The sequence below is a fragment of the Guillardia theta genome, assembly GCF_000315625.1.
Source record: "Guillardia theta CCMP2712 unplaced genomic scaffold GUITHscaffold_315, whole genome shotgun sequence".
Classification (NCBI taxonomy): domain Eukaryota; class Cryptophyceae; order Pyrenomonadales; family Geminigeraceae; genus Guillardia; species Guillardia theta.
The window spans coordinates 5,434-24,183 of NW_005434362.1; the positions used below are offsets into that span (position 1 = coordinate 5,434).

The following is an 18,750-nucleotide window of genomic DNA, read 5'->3' on the forward strand; positions in this document are numbered from 1 at the left end:
GAGAGAGAGAGGAGAGGAGGAGGAGGAGGAGGGAGGGAGGGAGGGAGGGAAATACCTTCACAATCCCCATCGTTCCATCCTCAGCAGAGTGACTGAAGAGCATCATCGTGCCCAACAGCAGGTCCATCAGCCAGCCGCCCTCCTTGGCTGTCGTCACCTGCCCCGTTGACCTTCAGCCCTCCTCTCCTTCCTTACCCTTCTCCTGCCCCTGCTCTTTTTGTTCCTGCCCCTTCTCCAGCTCAAGCTCAAGCTCCAGCTCCTGCTCCAGCTCCCTTTACCCTGCCCCTGCCTCTTCCCGTCTCCCTCGCTCACATCCTCGTCCTCGTCCTCCCTCCCCCGCCTCCTCCTCGTCCATAAGTCAAGCTCGCCTGCAGGTTGGTGGCAGACAAGCCTGGGTGAGCAACTAGCACCTTCACCTGCGACAGCAAGTCACGATGCTGCTGCTGCTGCTGCTGCACCCCCGGGACTCACTTTGCTGTTCTTCGCCTGAAGCTTGTCGTGCAAGGCAAAGGTGAAGACGCAGTTGGAAAGTTTTGTCTGCAACCACACCATCACATCCTCCCCTCCACGCCAGCAGTTTTTCCCTCCTTCACCTGCTGGTACCGCGTAATGCGGGAGTTCAAGTCGTTTCCACCCAAGTCCGTAGTCTTCTTGCTCAGGTACTGTTGTCGAGGGCAGCGAACTTCATGAGAGGACGAGCTTGAGGTCCATCTTTCCTACCTCGGGATCCAGCTTCTTTTCAGGCCTCTTCCTTGCTCCGCTGGAATGATTCACGATCCTTGCATCTCCTGCGACGTCCTCTCACGCTCCCCTCCCCAACTCACTTCACCTCACCCGTCGACTCTGCTTTCTTCGACAGCAGCGGGAAGAGCTCTTTCGTCAGCAAGAAGTGTGACAGGTGGTTTACAGTCATCTGCCACCCACGCGTCAGCCTCTTTCCCCCCAACCCAACTCTTTCCTCTCTTCATCAATGGCTGGCTGCCTCCCTCCCCTCCCTCCCTCCCTCCCCTCCCTCCCTCCCTCCCTCCCATCCCTCTCTCCCTCCTCTCGTTTCCTCTCTCCTCGATTCCTTGCTTCCCTCCCCTCCCTTCCTCCTCCCTTCCCTCGCTTCCTCCCTGCACTTTCCTCCAGATCGTAGCCGTCCTCTCCAGTCTGGCTGTCCATCATCATCATCCCCGCATTGTTGCACAAGACGTCGATCCCTCCCGAATACTTCTTCTTGATCTCTGCCGCTGCTGCTCGCACGCTCTTGAAGGACTGCAAGTCACACTCTACCCACACGACCTCCGACTCCGGGAACTCCTCCTTGATCTTCTTCAGCGCCTCCTCCGACCTCTCGCTCTTCCTGTTGAGCATCAGGACAGTAGCTCCCTTCTTCGCGCACGTCCTCGCTGCCACAAACCCCGTCCCTGTGGTGCAACCCGTGATGGCAATAACCTTGCCGGAGAGCGAAGGGATCGTCTCCTCGAAGTCATTGTACCACTTCACCTCCTTCTTCGCTGGTGCTGAGTAGAACTGACCCATCTGCTCGCAGTGTGAGGTGTTGGAGGCGCCTCGTGTCTGAACGAGCAATGCTAGCCTGACATGTCAAACGAATATATCCCTTGCATCTGCATGTATCCGATTCTCTTCCTCACTGCTCAAATCCCATGCACTATCTAATCCTATTCTCTAACTCCATTGTCGACCCTCTTTCTCCCGTCTAGTTCTTTCGACTTGGTTTTATTTGTCTCTTCGTTTCTGTCTCGTTGTCTTGTACCCGCCTCACCTCCCTTGACACTGCCCTATCTTCCTTCCACCTCCTTCGCACTTCCCTTCTCCAGTCAACTTGGCTCCTCCTGCTCCTCCTGCTCCTGCTCCTGCTCCTGCTCCTGATCCTGCTCCTGCTTCTCTTCCCGCTCCTGATCCTGCCTCTGCTCCTTCGTGTCCTCCTCCTCCTCCTCCTCTTCCCTCACTCTTGTCCTCTGCAACCAATGCAGCAGCGTTCGTACGCCGCTTTGACTGGGCACGCCTCAGAAACGTACATATGATTCCAGTAATGTGACTCTGAAATGCAACGCTTCGAAGCTCTACATGTCAGCATCCGCGAGGTGACGTGACCTTCACCCCACCCTCTAAAACCACCCCTCATTCTACTGTGCTAACAACCGGTGAATTTTAATGTGAGCCATAAAAGTCCCTTTTATTCCCCCCCTTTCCCGCGCACCCTTGCTAGGCTCTCGTCCATCGACCCGCGTCTCGGCACCACAGGAGGATGAACATGGACATGCAGGAGATCCCTTTCATGCTCAAGACAACTGAAATCGAACTTCTGCTTACCCTCCTCACCCCCTCCCTTCATCTCGATTGCTTCGACCCCTTGCCCTACCGCGACTTCTCCTACAAGTGCTCTTGCTCCCTCTGCCAGCAGCCCCACCAGCCCCCGCATCGCAGCGAGGAGGCGGCAGTGACGTGCGACGAGCTGAGGTACCTCCCGCTGGGGCCGACGGGGAGGTGGCAAAGCTCGCTCGGGGCCGAGGCCATGCGGCGGGCCGAGGCCGCGCTGGCGGAGCAAGCGAGGGAGGACGGGGCGTGGGAGGGGTCGAGGAGCAGCAGCCCGAGCGAGAGCCCGAGCGAGAAGGAGGGGGCGGAGGCTACGGCGACGGCGGGACGGGGGAAGCGGGGGAGGTCGTGGTCGGAGGAGGAGAGGGAGCGGCACAAGAAGGCGTGCCGGGGGAAGGGGAGGCTGTCGGCGGGGGAGAGGCAGGAGATCGTGAGGCTGCATCACTCCAAGGACCCGCAGGTACACAAGAGCAAGGCGGAGCTTGCGGCGATGTTTGGGAAGAGCCTGTCAGCGATCTCGAAGGCGCTGAAGCCGGAGAATGTGAGGAAGTGGGCGAGGGGGGGGGAAGGAGATCGGGGCAAGGGAGAGACAAATTTTGAGATGAGATCTGCCTAGGCAAGACATGTTTGTTATCATCAGGCTTTCTTTTTGTAGCTATATACGGGGTCTACATTATGAAACGATCCCATCGGACTTGAAGTCTCGTAATGTGTTACTTTCAAGATTCTGTCAATCATCCCTTCTTGGCCAGTGAAGATTTACTTGTTAAGACGCTTACCTAACCTCTGCAGCCTACAAGCTCGCCGAGTGGCTTGATTGGAACTGAGTCAGCGAGGGGAGCTCAGAGACTGTCAGTGTAAATTGTCTGAGAGTAGATTACAAAACTGTCTCAACGAGAAGTTGATTACTCGAAGAGTGCTGGATGAGAGAAGTTGTTCATCATGACTGCACTACTGCCAGTTCACAAACGAGCTCGAAGAGAATGATTCAGTCAATTCAGCGTATGTGCAAGCCGTCATCTACTCAACTGAACGCAAGCAATCAAACTTCCCTGTGTCTGCAAGTCGCAGGTCGCACACGTGAGTCTGGCATAGTCGTCTCTTCCAAAAGGATTTCGTCCATCGACAGCTATTGTTTCCTGTTTCGGAGGTAGCTGCTGCTCTGCTTGATCAGCCCCTGGAGTCAAGTTGAGCATCCCTCGCGGGTTTACTCGTCATCGCTGAAGCAAGGAGAAGGGAGCGCCCTAGTCAAGACTGATGAAGACAGATTTTTACACTCACAAACTCTGCTGCTTGTCCCGATGCATCAGAAGGCACATCACTCCATGCATCAAGCCATCTCCAGACAATCATTGCAAGAAAAATGCCGTAATCGTTTCTTTATTTCTACAAAAGTGGGGAGGAGCAAAACAAAAATGAAAATAAACAAAACTCCAAAAAAACACTATCTCAAAACTCTTCGGCATTAACAGGCAACTTCGCCAAGAATCATATCTCCCTCCTCCCCCACGCTCTCTCTCCTCGCCCCATCTCCTTCCCCCCCCCTCGCCCACTTCCTCACATTCTCCGGCTTCAGCGCCTTCGAGATCGCTGACAGGCTCTTCCCAAACATCGCCGCAAGCTCCGCCTTGCTCTTGTGTACCTGCGGGTCCTTGGAGTGATGCAGCCTCACGATCTCCTGCCTCTCCCTCGCCGACAGCCTCCCCTTCCCCCGGCACGCCTTCTTGTGCCGCTCCCTCTCCTCCTCCGACCACGACCTCCCCCGCTTCCCCCGTCCCGCCGTCGCCGTAGCCTCCGCCCCCTCCTTCTCGCTCGGGCTCTCGCTCGGGCTGCTGCTCCTCGACCCCTCCCACGCCCCGTCCTCCCTCGCTTGCTCCGCCAGCGCGGCCTCGGCCCGCCGCATGGCCTCGGCCCCGAGCGAGCTTTGCCACCTCCCCGTCGGCCCCAGCGGGAGGTACCTCAGCTCGTCGCACGTCACTGCCGCCTCCTCGCTGCGATGCGGCAGCTGGTGGGGCTGCTGGCAGAGGGAGCAAGAGCACTGGTAGGAGAAGTCGCGGTAGGGCAAGGGGTCGAAGCAATCGAGATGAAGGGAGGGAGCGGGGAAGGAGGAGGGGGAGGCTGTGGTGCAGCAAGCATGGGGAGGAGGGAAGGAGAGCATCTGGGTGGCTTGAGGGTAGGAGATTTCAGGCATGTTTCTAGCTGAACCCCGCCTTTGCCTTGCTTGTTGAGATCACAGGTTGATATAAGCGTCGATCAGCAGCCCGTTGAACGTGGTACGCAGGGGTGCGTTTGCTTCGTTCTTGCCCTTTGCCAATGACCCTTTTTCTTTATAATTACCTTCCCTACCCTACCCACCAATTTCAAGTCCATTGAACCGGTACACCAAACAGCTCCGCGAGGTAACGTGACAATCATGCTGCAGGTCACGTCACCTCGCGGATTTCCTACCCTACCCCACCATCCATGGCGATTTGATCAGAAATTTTGGTACAATTTCAAACTCCCCACCCCACCATTTTGATAAAACCCCATTGCACATGAATTCAGCGCTTCGAAACGATGTAGTAAATATGGTACTGTTTTGTTTGACCAGATTTGGGATTTGACCATTATTTTTTTCACCATGTTTTTTTTTGGGCTCCGAATCCGGCACCCTATCAAAACGGTTTTGGTTTTACTGCTACTATTGCCGCTCGTGTGGTTGGAGTAGTGGTTTGTGCTGCCTTCTCCTATTCCTATAATTATGTTGAGGCGGGTTTGTCGGTTTTACCCTTTCCCACATTAAAAGGTTATAGCCTATCATGAACTCATCCGTGTAGTACGAATAAAGATTTTGACCCACTAATAATCGATTGAACCATGCGACAGCAGAAGACTACAAACAGTGTTGAGTGCGACAATGAGTGTTTGGCTGGTTTGAAATGACCTCGACATGCATCAAGATTGAACAGTCGACATATTGACATTCGAAAGATTCTCGCTTTTCCCGTCTCACGTTGTTCATTTCTTCTATGGACCTATGAGCACTTTGCTGACTGTACATACTTTCATGACATAGCAACAAAGTGGAACAGTGTTGACTGGAACTTCAATTCAGATGCATGCATCAAATCTATTTTCCTTGAAGAAAAACTTTCCAATAATGCAAATTACATCAATAATTACTCGTCAAAACTCGAAACCACTGCCCCCCTCTCCTTCCCCCCTCTCGCCCACTTCCTCACGTTCTCCGGCTTCAGCGCCTTCGAGATCGCTGACAGGCTCTTCCCAAACATCGCCGCAAGCTCCGCCTTGCTCTTGTGTACCTGCGGGTCCTTGGAGTGATGCAGCCTCACGATCTCCTGCCTCTCCCTCGCCGACAGCCTCCCCTTCCCCCGGCACGCCTTCTTGTGCCGCTCCCTCTCCTCCTCCGACCACGACCTCCCCCGCTTCTCCCGTCCCGCCGTCGCCGTAGCCTCCGCCCCCTCCCTCTCGCTCGGGCTCTCGCTCGGGCTGCTGCTCCTCGACCCCTCCCACGCCCCGTCCTCCCTCGCTTGCTCCGCCAGCGCGGCCTCGGCCCGCCGCATGGCCTCGGCCCCGAGCGAGCTTTGCCACCTCCCCGTCGGCCCCAGCGGGAGGTACCTCAGCTCGTCGCACGTCACTGCCGCCTCCTCGCTGCGATGCGGCAGCTGGTGGGGCTGCTGGCAGAGGGAGCAAGAGCACTGGTAGGAGAAGTCGCGGTAGGGCAAGGGGTCGAAGCAATCGAGATGAAGGGAGGGGGTGAGGAGGGTAAGTAGAAGTTCGATTTCAGTTGTCTTGAGCATGAAAGGGATCTCCTGCATGTCCATGTCGATCCTCCTGTGGTGCCGAGACGCGGGTCGGTGGAAGAGAGCCTAGCAAGGGTGCGCGGGAAAGGGGGGGAATAAAAGGGACTTTTATGGCTCACATTACAATCCACCGGTTGTTAGCCAAGTAGAATGAGGGGTGGTTTAGGAGGGTGGGGTGAAGGTCACGTCACCTCGCGGATGCTGACATCTAGAGCTTCGAAGCGTTGCATTTCAGAGTCACGTGGTCCACTGTGTTCGTTCACTGAACTAGTGGCCGCGGGCCGGGCAGGGGAACTTAAATTGACAGGCACGCGCCGCCGGGCCGCGGGCCGCCGCTCCTACTCTGGCTCCTCAGTCACTATCACGACACCGCCGGGGCCCGCCGGGCCGTTGCCGGACTGGGCCCGGCGCCCTGCCCGGCCCGGGAACTTCAGAATCGGTGAGCCGGCCCGGGGGAGGCACCGTTGACTTGAATGCACACATACACACACATTTTTGCATGCATTCATCAAGTTTCAGTTTAGAGTACTACCGGGCCGCTAAGTTCTTTCAGCGTCTGCTCTCATGATACGTCGCGTCTCCTCCAGAAGGTTCTGCGGAAGTACAATACTCAGCCGATGATCGCATGATTGACACTGGCCGAGCCGCAGACAAGCAAAGTCACTGTACTCACGATGAACTCTTGCTCGTTCTTGATCTGCAGTCGCTTCAAGTACTCATCCCTCTGCAATGCACGGATATGATCAGTGCTAGTTCACGACCGCGCGACTCGTAAGGAGGAGAAGAACGGTACGGTCACCTGAAGGACAAACTCCGGATTCATTTCTCCCATGAGCTCAAACCTGACCAAAGGTCAAGTTGACGTCACTCCGAGTCAGTGCCATCATGGTCCGGGCCCGAACTGTCGCCTTCAAGACCCCTCGCTGTCATCACTGACCTCTTCATGAAGATTCCCCAGCGATCTTCAATAGCCTCCATCTACAGCAAGAGCATGGGCAACGCTGAGGCAGCAAGACTCGCCGACGCGCTCACCTGATCGATGTACATGAGCTTCCCGGTTCGATCCCACTTCCCGTAGCCCTCCCCTAGCTTGACCAAAGATTTGTGCTCAGCCACCATCTGCCTGAACTCTTCCTGCTCCGTCGCGCACGAAGTCAGCGAGCAACCATGCTCGGTTAGCATGCGGCATGCGCACACCTGAACCACTGGAGACTGAATGGCCTTGGACCCTTCCTTAAAGGGCAAGGCAGTGACGCCTGAAGACGACATCATCCCCTGTGACATGATCTGCGACGACTCTTGGCTCTAGCGCACGCCATGAGCGACGGCAGGGTAAGAACACAGAGGAGCAACCGATTGCGACATGATCTTCTGTACTTCAGCAGGCATGGGAGGTGGGGGTTTCCCGCTGGCATACGCTAACATGGCCTGGACTTGCCATGAGGTAGATGCCTGCAAATCATTGAAGACGTCATGCCAAAACTTGTCTTGACACGAGACAACAAACTTTCATCTGCGCAAAGTTTATGCCGTTCTGAGCAAGACGAGCTTCAGTCATCTTGAACAGCTGTTCGACAAAAGATTATGTGAGGGGATAGGCATTGCTGTCTGAAATGTCTTCCTGTAAAGCTTGGAAGTCTTCAGAAAGCTGCCAGCCCACATCTCAAAAATCGGTCTCTCAAACTACAGACTAAGACCTGAAATCTCGTCAGGAGAATGGACCACTGCTCGTTTGCCTTCTCCTATCATTCAAGATCACAACGTAAGATCCTTTTTGCAAGATGTTGTTGTTTTTGACGCCCACCATCTCCTGCGCTATCGTCTCCACCTCTGTCGGATTCGGGGGGACTCCGCTTTGTAGACCAGTAGAGATCGCCTGTGCCACGTTAGCCCGGCCAGTAAGAAGGCCAAGGGGAAGCACTTGGAACTTGACGCTCAAGTCTGAAGCTACCTGACGACATAACTTCAACAAGGACAGAAGAAGCACAGCGCATGGGAGCTATACCAACGTCAGCTTCATCATTTCATCATCCACATCCTAAGGCAGCTGAACGATCAGCACGTGGAGCGGAGGGAGGTAAGGGAGGCCCTCGACCTGCGACTCGCAGTAGGAGCTTCGGAAAGGGACGAAAGGACCGATCGGGCCCAACACCTCAAGTTGATCCAACTGGTCAGGCTGATGCTACTGGACATTGGCAAGTATGACACCATTTGAGCCCCCCGGAGCCGAGGACGGCAAGTCTTGACTGCCTTGAGGGAAGGCAAGGGCGCTGACTTGGACAAGAGCGGCAATGGCCGGAGGAGACTGGTCTGCATGGGAGACTGAGGACACGTCCGTTGTGAGAATGGTCATTCTACACCACCTGTGAAGGGAGGAACCCTGTGCACGAGGAACAAAACCAGACGAGGAGAAGGACTGTCTTGAAGGCCTTGAAAGCAATAGTCAAGCCTTTTCATCTCCTTCGCCCTTGTGATTGTGATTTGAAGTGCTCAAAAAGATAATCGAACCACAGACTCAAGTTTGTGCCATGACGAAGACATCCATCGGCTTCAAATCAAGCACAAACAATATGCTGAAGCATGAAACAAGCATAAAAGAGAGCATACACAACCATTGCACATAAGAACCAAATAAATGCCAGTCTTAAACCACAAATCATCTTTCACTTGGTTTGTTTGGTATGTACATGTCCGTGTGTACATAGTACGGTCATGTGTGTTGGGGAATGAGTTGGATTCATCCAAACAAAAGCGATAGAAGCATAAAGGGATGGAGGGTGGAGGGGTCGGGGGGAGGGGGGGATGCATTGAGAACGGAGGAGTAGGATTAGGAGGAGGGAGGCGTGAGCATGGAATTAGGTAAGGAAAGGATGAGGCGTTAGGGAAGGAGGAAGGGAAGGAGGAGGGTAGTGGGGAACGTAGGAGGCGGGAAGGAGAAAGGAAGAAGAGGATGGAGGTTATCGGAGGTCAGGCGGAGGCGGAGGCGGCGGAGGCGTCAGAAATTTTGCATACCTTATTAGTGCATCCGGTCGACGCCGCCATGGCGAGGTAAGGAACTGAACCCGCCTCAACCAATATTTCTAAGGACATGAAAAAACAGTGAGAATATGTTGGATATCATTCGGTTTTCTTCAAGGCAGCAATTTATCTGAGGCGTGCTGGCGATTGTGATTTTTAATTTTTAATTTTCGCTATGAGTAGATGACATGGTCACGTTACAACACGGAACGGCGGATATTTTATTCTTATTAATAAAAGTACCAACGGAGAAAGATATTTCGTTGCCCCCGGTGCACCAGCGACTCGGCTCCCTTGCATAAGAAAAACTTCCTTCCCCTGTGCTTCCCCTCCCTCCTCCTCCTCCCATCATGGCAACAGCGCCCAACCATGTTAGCTCTACATCACGTCCTAGCTCGCACAAGACTGAATCTTTGGTGATAATGCGAACAATCCGCATGATTTCAGAAGGGTGGGCGTCGTCGTCATCGCCACTATCCAGGTCAACGAACATCACGTTTCTTGTATTTGTTGTGTTTCGCGGGGAATGTAAAACCGTTCGGTTCACCACTCCGTTTGATCTGAGTTCTCCTCACTGGATGACAACTGGATGCAACAATCTCATGCATCTCCATGGACATGTTCGGCAAAACTGCGATGCCACACCCCTTGAGCGAAGGCAGATGGCGTACGTGGACGCTGAAGATGACGAGATTGTGATTGAAACTGACGGGGAGCTCATCTTTGCAATAACAAGGTTTCTTAGAAGCCCGACCGTGATGTTGATGTGGGGTAACAGGCAGGAGCGCAGTCAGATGTCACCCATTTACCGCAGGGCGTTGACAAATGCCCCCGGCAATACAATATCATAAGGCTCATGACAACACTCGGTCTTGATGCCTCTGCAGTTGCTTCAAGTACTCATCCCTCTGCAAGCCTGGGGAATGCAAGGGGAGGTTGCAAAAATGCTTTCACCTAGCTAGACAGGGAAGTTTGTACAACGACCACGTTGTCATGTTCACCTTGTCAGCGCGCGAGAGTTATTTCACACCTTTGACTTAAAGGTGCAGTCTGGGACCAGAACGATGAAAAAAGAGCTGATGTTGGATGGTCAAAGTTGTCGATACCAGTCATTGACAGCCTGTTGTGAAAGTAAAAGCTTCATGAGCTCTCAATTGATATTTGTTGTTACAGTAAAAGTTTTACTACTTTGCAAGTCCCACCAAATTTCGGAAGAGAGCTAGTGGTCATCAGTCTGAGGGGCCGCTGGAATGAATTCATTAAGATTTCATTGGTTGAAAATTCAATCCAATGAGAACTCACAAGATCATTCGAAGAGGACGATGCATAGATTGGTTCCATCTTCACAAAACCCATGTCTCCTCGAGTCCTGCTTTCAGTGTAGCCGAGTTACTTTCGAAGGTCTCGTTCCAAGGAGCAAGAACTTGTAAACATTCAAAGGTCTCAGCTTGTCTTGATTTCATGGGATTTCAAAACACTTCATTCAACTCAAAGACAAATTATTCAAGCACAGGAGGTCGACGGAGATCTTTCACACACCACAGCAGTTGCAGCTTTGCCGTGTTAAATGAACCACTGACAGGTCGACTTGCGAAACCATCTATTTCTTTTCCGCCTTCCCCCTTAGATTCGCAATACTCTCGGGCTTCAGAATCTTTGCAATGGCCGACAGACTCTTCTTAAACATACTAGCGAGCTCCGCTTTTGTCTTGTGCACTTCAGGATCGCTTGAGTTGTGTAGACGGATGATCTCTAATTTCTCTTGCCTTTTGAGGCGAGTCTTCCCCTTGCAAGCTATCTTATGTTTGTTTCTCTCGATTTCTGTCCAAGCTCGCGTCATTCGCCCACCCTTGTTCGTTCCAACTGATCCTGAGCCCTGCACCCCTCCATCCCCAGCCTCCTTGCTGTGCGATTTCTCAGGAATTGCAGTGTCGTCTGAGCCATCTCTGGACATCAATATCAATATGAAGCAATCAAGGCCAGTAAATCTAACAATTGTGAGTGCGTTTTTAAAAGAACAGATTTGAAACCATCCCAGTGGACGGGGAGACGGCGTCTGTTCTCCTTCTGCTCCAACTCTTCCCTTGCTCTTTCCCCCGTAAATTCCCCTCCTCCTCCAACTCCCAAGCTGACAACCTCTGTCTCTCGCTCGGTATTCGAGATCCCACCCTTGCTTCCTCTGGTTCACCGGCACCTCCTCCCTCTTCCTCCAGAGTCTCGGGGGCTGTTGTATGTGCCGCTCCTGTTTCCGTGCGGTGACGTGATCGTTCCCCTGAGAAAATTCATTTTTTTACCAAAACCACCAGGGGTGGGGTCAGTTTATTGAAATGATAGGGGTGGGCGCTGTGAAGCTCCCCCCTCCCCGGACGACTGTCCGGCGGAGCCTTTTCGGAGTCACGCCGACACGCTGCTGATGCCGGCCGCCGGGCCCACTGCCAATTGGCATTCGCCGCCGCAGTCACGCGCGGCACTGCCGATCGGACTCGGCCGCGGGCCGCGGGCCCCGGCGGGCCGGGCCCCCGGCGCCGGGCGCCGACTCGGATGCCAGTCACCGTGGCACCGCACCGTGCCGTGTACCATCATGTCGATCGGACGCCGCCGCCCGGCTCGGACTCAGGCTAGCCGGGCTCCGAGTCGCCACCGGGCCCCGGGCCGGGCCGCGTGTCGGACCGCCGCGCGGCGGCGGGATCGGATGGCCGCCCCCGGGCATCGCCAGGCGCGGCCGATCCGATCGGGACCGTACCGTCGCCGGCGCCGTGCCAATCAACTTACTGGCCGCTCACAGAGCCTCGGGGTCAGCCACTTGGCCGCAGTGGATTGCCGCCCGGCGCATGATCACTGGCTAGTAGCCGCTGAGCGCTGCCAGGCTGAGCCACTGCCGCGCACACTACCGTACAGTACGGTAGTACCCCGGCACTGTGAAGCTTCCGAAGTTCTTTACTCAAAGTTAAGTTGAACTTGAAATTAAAGTAAAGAAGCTTCACTGTTATTTGCGACCGGACTCACTGTAGTGTAGCGGCCGGCCCGGCGGGCTGAGGCTACGGTAGTACTGAGCCGCAGTACGGTACGGTACCGGGCCGGTACGGTACCGTAGGTCACGGGAGTCAGCCTACCGTACGGTAGGCTCCGAGGCTCAGTAGTATGGCACGGCCCGGACCGTCCGGGACGGTCTCCCCGGGGGGCCGGTCCGAGCTGACGACACTCGGAGCTCAGTGCGCCGGTTAGCCGCTCAGCGGCCCGGCGGCAAGGGCCGATCATTCCTACACCGGCCGAGGCCGCACGTGCAGCGGCCCCCGCGCAGGCTTGCCGGGTAACAAGATAACAGGGCAGCAGAATTCGACAGGAGAGGATTCATAGGAAATTATTGCTGCCCTTTCTCTTACAAGTTGTGTGCGATAGAGCGAAGAGAAATTCGATAGAGAACACGAAATTTGCTGAGATGCATTGGGAACATTTCAAAACTGATCATGATAATTTCAAAATAAGAAGACAATCTGATGGAAATCTGTTTGGGGCCATGGCGAACGAATCGGAAGGGGGCGCGAAGGCGAGCCATGCAGAAGAGGAGGGGGGAGGATGGGAGGAGCAAGTTGAAAGCGGAGATATAGACCAGAGTGTTGGGTAGACGATTTAGGAAGGTGAGCATGATGGATAATAAGCATCATGGAGGGTAAAGGCGATTGGGGCGGAATATGGTAGGTAGGGATAGCTGAGAATTCAGGAGCGATGGCATGGAGATCTACTCGGTTCTGAAAGCAAGACAGGTCAGAATTTGAGCCAACTTGAAGTCGCCTGCGATAAAGGCCGGAAGTGGTCGGTGAGACTCCGACAAGGGAACATTGTTTCTGAAGTGCATTGGTTATCCTTCCGTAGACGATTCCTTGCCTCGCTAATTGGTTTTCCTCCCAATCTCAATGGAGGGGTCTCAAGAAGATGCAGACATGGAGGAGAATGTGGTTGCGAGAACAAAGGTATGACCAAGGCGTCTCGTATGGTTGAAGCGTTCTGACCGTCAACAAGGCCCTCCTCAGTTCCTTCATGGAAGACCCTAATGATTCAGCCAGAGCGAGCGAAGTTCTCAGCAAGGCATGCAAGGCTTGCGGCTGCTGCGTTGCAGTCTAACTTGAAGATTCAATGCAGGCTGCTGCATTGTTTGAGCAAGAGGAGCTTGTCTTCCGGGCATCGAATCCAGATATCTTTGCAAGAGAGCGCGAACAGTTTCCGGTATGAGATTGAGGGCTCCATAGAGATTGTTTTGACTCAGGAGACAGGTCATGGAGATGTTGGCCATCATCGTCCAGAACGAGAGCATGCTCAGGCAGATCAACGAGTCAGGATGTCTTGCGATTCTCACAATGCTTGCAGCACTCTGTTCACAGCCGTTGAACAACGTAGAGACGCTGTTCTGCAAACAGCAGCGGCAAGGTTTGTTAATCGAAGCCATGATTGCATGTGTATGTGAACCCATTGTGTTAGATTTCTTGTCGCAGCTGCACCAGGGCTGTCATGTTTGCCTTCATTGCAACAATCACTCTTCATGGAGCTTCTAACACAGGACAGGTCTAATTTTGTACTCTACGGATCAGCTTCCTTTTGATTCTTGTCTCTAGCATGGAAGAGAAACTTTCCCAGTGGGTTGCTTCTGAGGAACTGCCGATGTGCTCGGTGAGTTCCGAGTCGACCTCAAGTCTAGCCGCATGACGAGCTTGTCAGTATGGAGCTGGGCTGCTATCACTGGCCCTGTTGGACGACCAGGTTGAGGGTTACTTTTGGTCTTCCTTCTTGCTCACAAGGAGTATCAGTGTGCAGACGAGATCGTGCGGAAAGGGTTGGTCCCGAACATGTTCAAGAGACTGAGTGGGTGCGGGTTGACTTGCATGCTGTGAATGCTGCTGAGAATGCGAGGAAGGATCGTTTGGGAAGACAAGAGCATCATGCAAGCCCCGGGGGTGAAGGAATCGGAATCAGAGCCGTCGAACGACTGGGGTAGAGGATGTTCTGTGTGGGAGACGGTTGTGCTGATACTCACTTGTCGTCTTAGAGCTGACGGGAAAGATGCTCCTTGAGAGGGAGAAAAATCATCTTGTTCAATGTTTGCGAGTCCTGATGAGCTACAAAGAGTGTCTGAGCTGCGCGCTGGAGGTGATGCTGATTTCTAGAGGTTGCAAGGGAGGCTGAGAGGGAGGCTGGTGTTTGTCAGGACAACGCTCTTGGGACAGCGATCAGGCTGATGGAGAGATCCGACAAGGTTTGTCGGCCTCAATGCTATCCTTGCGAGGTCGATCCCAACGGCTGTGCCAGATCCTGTGCCACGAGACCCTTCGCATGCTTGCGGCGCTCCTCTTTCATCGAAAGTTTGCCCTTGTCTTCGTGGAGCATGATGTAAGGAGGGAGGAGTGGGCTATGAGTGCTCCTCCCATGACGAGCATCCTCCCCAGGGTCTTCAGCGGCTCCTTGAGCTTCCTGAGATGTCCTACTACGCAGGATCCACCGCCCTCTGTCTCCTAAACCTGGTCAGTTCACAAGCTCCCTGCCCTCCCTCCTCCTCCTCTCCTCTGTCCAACTGCTGACGGCATTTCTTGCCTCTCGTGCCCCCTGCCTCCTTCTCCTCCTCCTCCTCCTCCTCCTCCTCCTCCTCCTCCTCCTCCTCCTCCTCGCAGGTTCACTTCAGGGGCGTCATCGACAAACTCTGCGCACACCCGAGGCCCACTTCCAAGCAGCTTGTTCAGTTCCTCCTGCAGCTCGTCGAGTACAGGGACGAGGTCCTCTCATCCTGCCAGCTGCCCTCCCTCCCTCCCTCCCTCCCTCTCTCCCTCCCTCCCTCTCTGCATTGGATTCACTTCTTTGGTTCACCAGGTTGCCACCAGCAACGTCCTGCAGTCGTTCGCTAAGGTGAGTTTGCGGTGTCGAGCCCAAGAGGATGACTGATGGAGCTCGGGAAGGTTCTGGCGTACGAGCATGCCTTCTTGAAGCCCTTCGATGAGCTGGGAGGGTAACGTCTGACGTTTAACCGCTGTTGCTCCTCGCTGACAGACCCTTGGAAAGCTGCCGATGCTTGATGAATGTGGTCAGGATCTGCCTGGAAAATACGGTGAGGCGACCTGCTCTCTTTATTGCCCACTCAAATTTTCCTTCCCCTCCCTCCTCCTCCTCCCTGTCCTTCTCGCTGTTGCCTCCCCTCTTGTCCCTCTCTGCCTATCTCTACATCCTCTCCTGCCCCCCCCCTTCCTCCTTCCCCTGTCCTCTCCACCACCACCCCTCTTCTGTCTTGCTCCCGGTCTACCCCTGATGCTTCCTCGTCCACGTATCCCTTGTGCTCGAGCAGGGTGAAGGAAGGCAGAGGGTGAAAGGAGGAGGGAAAAGTGTCGCCAAGTGGTGCGGGCTGGCCCTGAGGAACTTCGTCCGCGCTCATCTCCTCGTTGCTGCTGAGCATCTTGAGCGCGTGGAGGCGGATGGAGACGCGGCAGCGAGAGAAGCGAAGCCGAGCAACAAGGCCAACCATGCCCTTCGCCCGAACAAAGCTGTGTCACCCGATGACGAGGAGCAAGTTGCTAAGGCGTGCATACTGCTGGAGAGAAGGTCAGGAGGAGGGAGAGATGGTGGTGGTGCAGGACGAGGATTCAGGAAGGAAGGTGGAGCGAAGACAGGAGGAGGAGGAGGAGGAGGAGGTAGTGGTGGTGGTAGTTGCACTTTGAAGAGGAATTTTTAATCATGGAGAGCGAAGAGGAAATCGTGGATCGGGTTGTTCGTAGAAGAAAAGGAGGAATAGGAAGGAGGAGAACAAGGAAGCGGAAAAAGCTTGTTGGTAGCAAGAGAATGGTCTGGTGAATGACATAAAAGGAGATTGGAGAGAGGATAGATGGCAGGGAGAGGACAAGCAGGGATGTGTGGGGGGGGGGGGTGGTGGTTTTGCGTATCTTTGCTGACCGTTCCTAACGCAGGGGAAGGTTTGTAGACCCTGCCGACTGGGCAGCAGCAGTGCAGGAGGTGGCTGGCAACGGAGGTCTCGAGCTCCTGCTGCAGCTGCTCCAGTTTGCCGTAAGTTTGCGGCAGTCATCCCCGGGCTCTGAACGCCAGGCTGGCAGGCGCAAACTCGTCTTTGCGAGCTGGCAGCTTACATCCTGCAGACTATGCAGGTGGGGAGGGAGGATGGGGTCTTGTCATGGCCGTCGCTGAAGTTGATATGCTCTAGATCACGTGCCTGTTGCCGATGATAAGGATGGACCTGATGGAGACGAGCCTTGACTCGGAGGTTTGTTCTCCTCTTGCTGCCTCTTCTTCCCTCCTACTTCGTGCTGCTGCTCCTCCTTATGCCTCTCCCGCTGCACCAGCTTGTTTGTCTGCTCCTGCTCCTGCTTCTGCTTCTGCTCCTGCTCCTGCTCCTGCTCCTGCTCCTGCTCCTGCTCCTGCTCCTGCTCTTCTAATATGTATGCAAGGATGCTTCGTTTTCACGATCAGGAATGAGGATGCTAGTGGATGCCGCAGGGGGACCGTGATCTCGGTAAGCCCAGCCCAAACATCCTGCCTCCAGTTTGCTATCTATCCTCCTCCTCCTCCTCCTCCAGCCTCCCCCTCCTCCTTCTCCTCCTCCCCTTCCCTTCGATGCGACAGCTGTTCATCCTTATCGAGACCATGGCTCTCTTGCCCGTTCCTCCTCCAGCCTCCTCCTCCCGTTCTGATCCTCCCCGGTCAGGACGGAGACGTCATGTCAAGTGCCCTTCACGCCATCTGCACCTGCGTCGGATGCTCCGCTCCGCCCTTCACTGGCCGGGCCCTTCACCAGCACGTCCATAGTATGGACGGCAACCGAGCTCTGACCACCTGGGGGTCCCTCCACTGGGACTCCAACGGCCCCAACGCAACTTGTCGCCGAGTGTGGAAGTCTCTCCAGGTGGGAAGTCGCAAGTTTGACAAGCTGGGAACGTCACTTTGACAACCCTGACGAGCCCCTGGTAGGACTGCGATGGGATCAGGGTGCTGAGTGCCCTGCTGAGGGGCAACAGCGAGTATACATCACATGTATAACTTTCGCTCTGCTGGGAAGGATGTTTGACAACTTTGACAACTAGGACCGTATCAGAGCTCTGGCGTGCCGGGCCCTGACTGGGCTCAGCTACGAGCCAAGGATCCAGCAAGTGAGCTTGCCGTCAGCTGGGGTTTGCGGCTGAGCGACGTCATGCAGATCCTGCAAGAGTCTCAACTTGCTCTTGCGCTGTCGGAGCTTCTGAAGCAGGTGGGCATGGGAGAGGAGAGCGAGGAAAGGCGAGTAGAGCAGAGCAGAGCTGGTGATTGGGATGTTTGAGGGAAAAACTAGGGAAGTGAAATGCAGGACAGAGGAGGAAAAGGAGAACAAGCGGATTGGAGGGTTGGGCGAGGGTAGCATATCCGAAACAAAATGATAGGGGGATGTAGTTTGGAGGGAGGGAATGGACAGGAGGAGGAGGAGGAGGAGGAGGAGGAGGAGGAGGAGGTAGCAGCCCCAAGAGCAAGAAGAGTTGTGGGCTGTCTGATCAAAACTATCACAAAGGCACCAAGACGTGGGACTTCAGTTCGCGATGTGGAGGCATCTGCCTTCAGACTTGTAAGATTGTCGTCGATGCTCGCGAGTTCGGTGACTGAGCTGACAGTCTGCCTCCTACCTCATCTCCTGTATCACCGGTCGAGCGCAGCACACTGTGCTAGACGTGGCTGTGAGTTGAGAATAGTGCAAATCTGCTGATGATGTTCTGCTGATGATGTTCTGCTGATGATGTTCTGCTGATGATGGTCTGCTGATGATGTTCTGCTGATGATGTTCTGCGGATGATGTTGCGTATGCACCCTTGAGATTGCGAGATTGTTGAAATGCTCCAATTTTTGTCGTGATGGCCGATGTGAAAGTCGTCAGGAGACAACAAACATTGTCATGAGCTGTTGCTATTAACAAGTTCTTGATGTTTTCTATATTGTCAGTCAGATGTTGTTTTTTGCTCCTCAGAACAGAAATTTTCATATTCCTGACCTTCGTTTTCTTTGTTCCTTCCGCTGATCTTTCACTCAGGGCGATAGCGCGCTGCGAAAGATCGAGAAGGCAGCAACTGTAGAACAAGCCACGATATCATATGACAACAGAGAGTTGCTGAGACTTGTTCAAGCGGTGAGATATGATGTGCAATCATTCAAATTTTACTTCTCAACACGATGTCCATGAGATCTACGTTCTCCCACCGCCGATCGTTGTCTGACATCCATCTTATCTCTGTCTTTCTGCCTCTGAGACCTCAACCTTACACATCCCCTTCCCTGTGAGATCAACATTCTTCTTTCATTTCGGCATTTTGCTGTCGCAAACACTTCATGTTGTTCGACGTATGATCTTCGTCACTGACGATATCAAACAGCATCTTGTCTCGTCTGGTCTTCACAAGGCAGCAAGGTCTCTATATCATAACCATCGCGTCTCGGCTGTGACCTCGTCTGCTCATCAACAGGGCGCTAGCAGAAGAAGCGCAACTTGATGTTGCTGCAGCTCCACAACATGCACCGATGCTTACTCCGAAGGTGATGATGATGATGATGATGATGATGATGATGATGATGACGAGGAGGAGGAGGAGGAGGAGGG

The 18,750-nt window shown here is 54.3% G+C and overlaps 7 protein-coding genes across 7 annotated transcripts; 2 read left to right on the forward strand and 5 right to left on the reverse strand.

Annotated features, from left to right (window-relative positions):
* Positions 1-308: 308 nt before the first annotated feature.
* On the reverse strand, positions 309-1,524 carry GUITHDRAFT_83106 (hypothetical protein; the record flags this gene model as incomplete). The annotated part of the gene is made up of 6 exons (XM_005818388.1): positions 309-416; positions 472-537; positions 594-662; positions 721-788; positions 835-951; positions 1,122-1,524. The coding sequence occupies 6 exons, from the start codon at positions 1,522-1,524 to the stop codon at positions 309-311; spliced, it is 831 nt and encodes a 276-aa protein (XP_005818445.1).
* A 736-nt stretch (positions 1,525-2,260) lies between these two features.
* GUITHDRAFT_122342 (hypothetical protein) lies at positions 2,261-3,183 on the forward strand (the record flags this gene model as incomplete). The annotated part of the gene is made up of 2 exons (XM_005818389.1): positions 2,261-2,863; positions 3,115-3,183. 2 exons carry the CDS (start codon positions 2,261-2,263, stop codon positions 3,181-3,183), a joined length of 672 nt encoding a protein of 223 aa, XP_005818446.1.
* A 588-nt stretch (positions 3,184-3,771) lies between these two features.
* GUITHDRAFT_149283 (hypothetical protein) lies at positions 3,772-4,480 on the reverse strand (the record flags this gene model as incomplete). The annotated part of the gene is made up of 2 exons (XM_005818390.1): positions 3,772-3,798; positions 3,995-4,480. 2 exons carry the CDS (start codon positions 4,478-4,480, stop codon positions 3,772-3,774), a joined length of 513 nt encoding a protein of 170 aa, XP_005818447.1.
* A 935-nt stretch (positions 4,481-5,415) lies between these two features.
* On the reverse strand, positions 5,416-6,149 carry GUITHDRAFT_149284 (hypothetical protein; the record flags this gene model as incomplete). Its single annotated transcript, XM_005818391.1, has 2 exons — positions 5,416-5,442; positions 5,658-6,149. The coding sequence occupies 2 exons, from the start codon at positions 6,147-6,149 to the stop codon at positions 5,416-5,418; spliced, it is 519 nt and encodes a 172-aa protein (XP_005818448.1).
* Positions 6,150-6,882: 733 nt separating this feature from the next.
* On the reverse strand, positions 6,883-7,427 carry GUITHDRAFT_83104 (hypothetical protein; the record flags this gene model as incomplete). The annotated part of the gene is made up of 4 exons (XM_005818392.1): positions 6,883-6,970; positions 7,066-7,106; positions 7,161-7,262; positions 7,326-7,427. Coding segments are annotated over 4 exons (333 nt in total), but the record flags the coding sequence as incomplete, so codon positions are not given.
* Positions 7,428-10,746: 3,319 nt separating this feature from the next.
* GUITHDRAFT_122346 (hypothetical protein) lies at positions 10,747-11,100 on the reverse strand (the record flags this gene model as incomplete). The annotated part of the gene is made up of 1 exon (XM_005818393.1): positions 10,747-11,100. The coding sequence occupies one exon, from the start codon at positions 11,098-11,100 to the stop codon at positions 10,747-10,749; it is 354 nt and encodes a 117-aa protein (XP_005818450.1).
* A 1,960-nt stretch (positions 11,101-13,060) lies between these two features.
* On the forward strand, positions 13,061-18,561 carry GUITHDRAFT_149286 (hypothetical protein; the record flags this gene model as incomplete). The annotated part of the gene is made up of 26 exons (XM_005818394.1): positions 13,061-13,117; positions 13,287-13,370; positions 13,418-13,571; positions 13,637-13,706; positions 13,757-13,811; positions 13,860-13,901; positions 13,940-14,007; positions 14,316-14,394; positions 14,448-14,528; positions 14,585-14,659; positions 14,807-14,908; positions 15,003-15,038; positions 15,089-15,138; positions 15,180-15,237; positions 15,472-15,725; positions 15,758-15,814; positions 16,088-16,184; positions 16,232-16,282; positions 16,339-16,398; positions 16,840-17,037; positions 17,103-17,165; positions 17,216-17,281; positions 17,329-17,379; positions 17,774-17,836; positions 18,187-18,282; positions 18,527-18,561. Coding segments are annotated over 26 exons (2,102 nt in total), but the record flags the coding sequence as incomplete, so codon positions are not given.
* Positions 18,562-18,750: the final 189 nt, after the last annotated feature.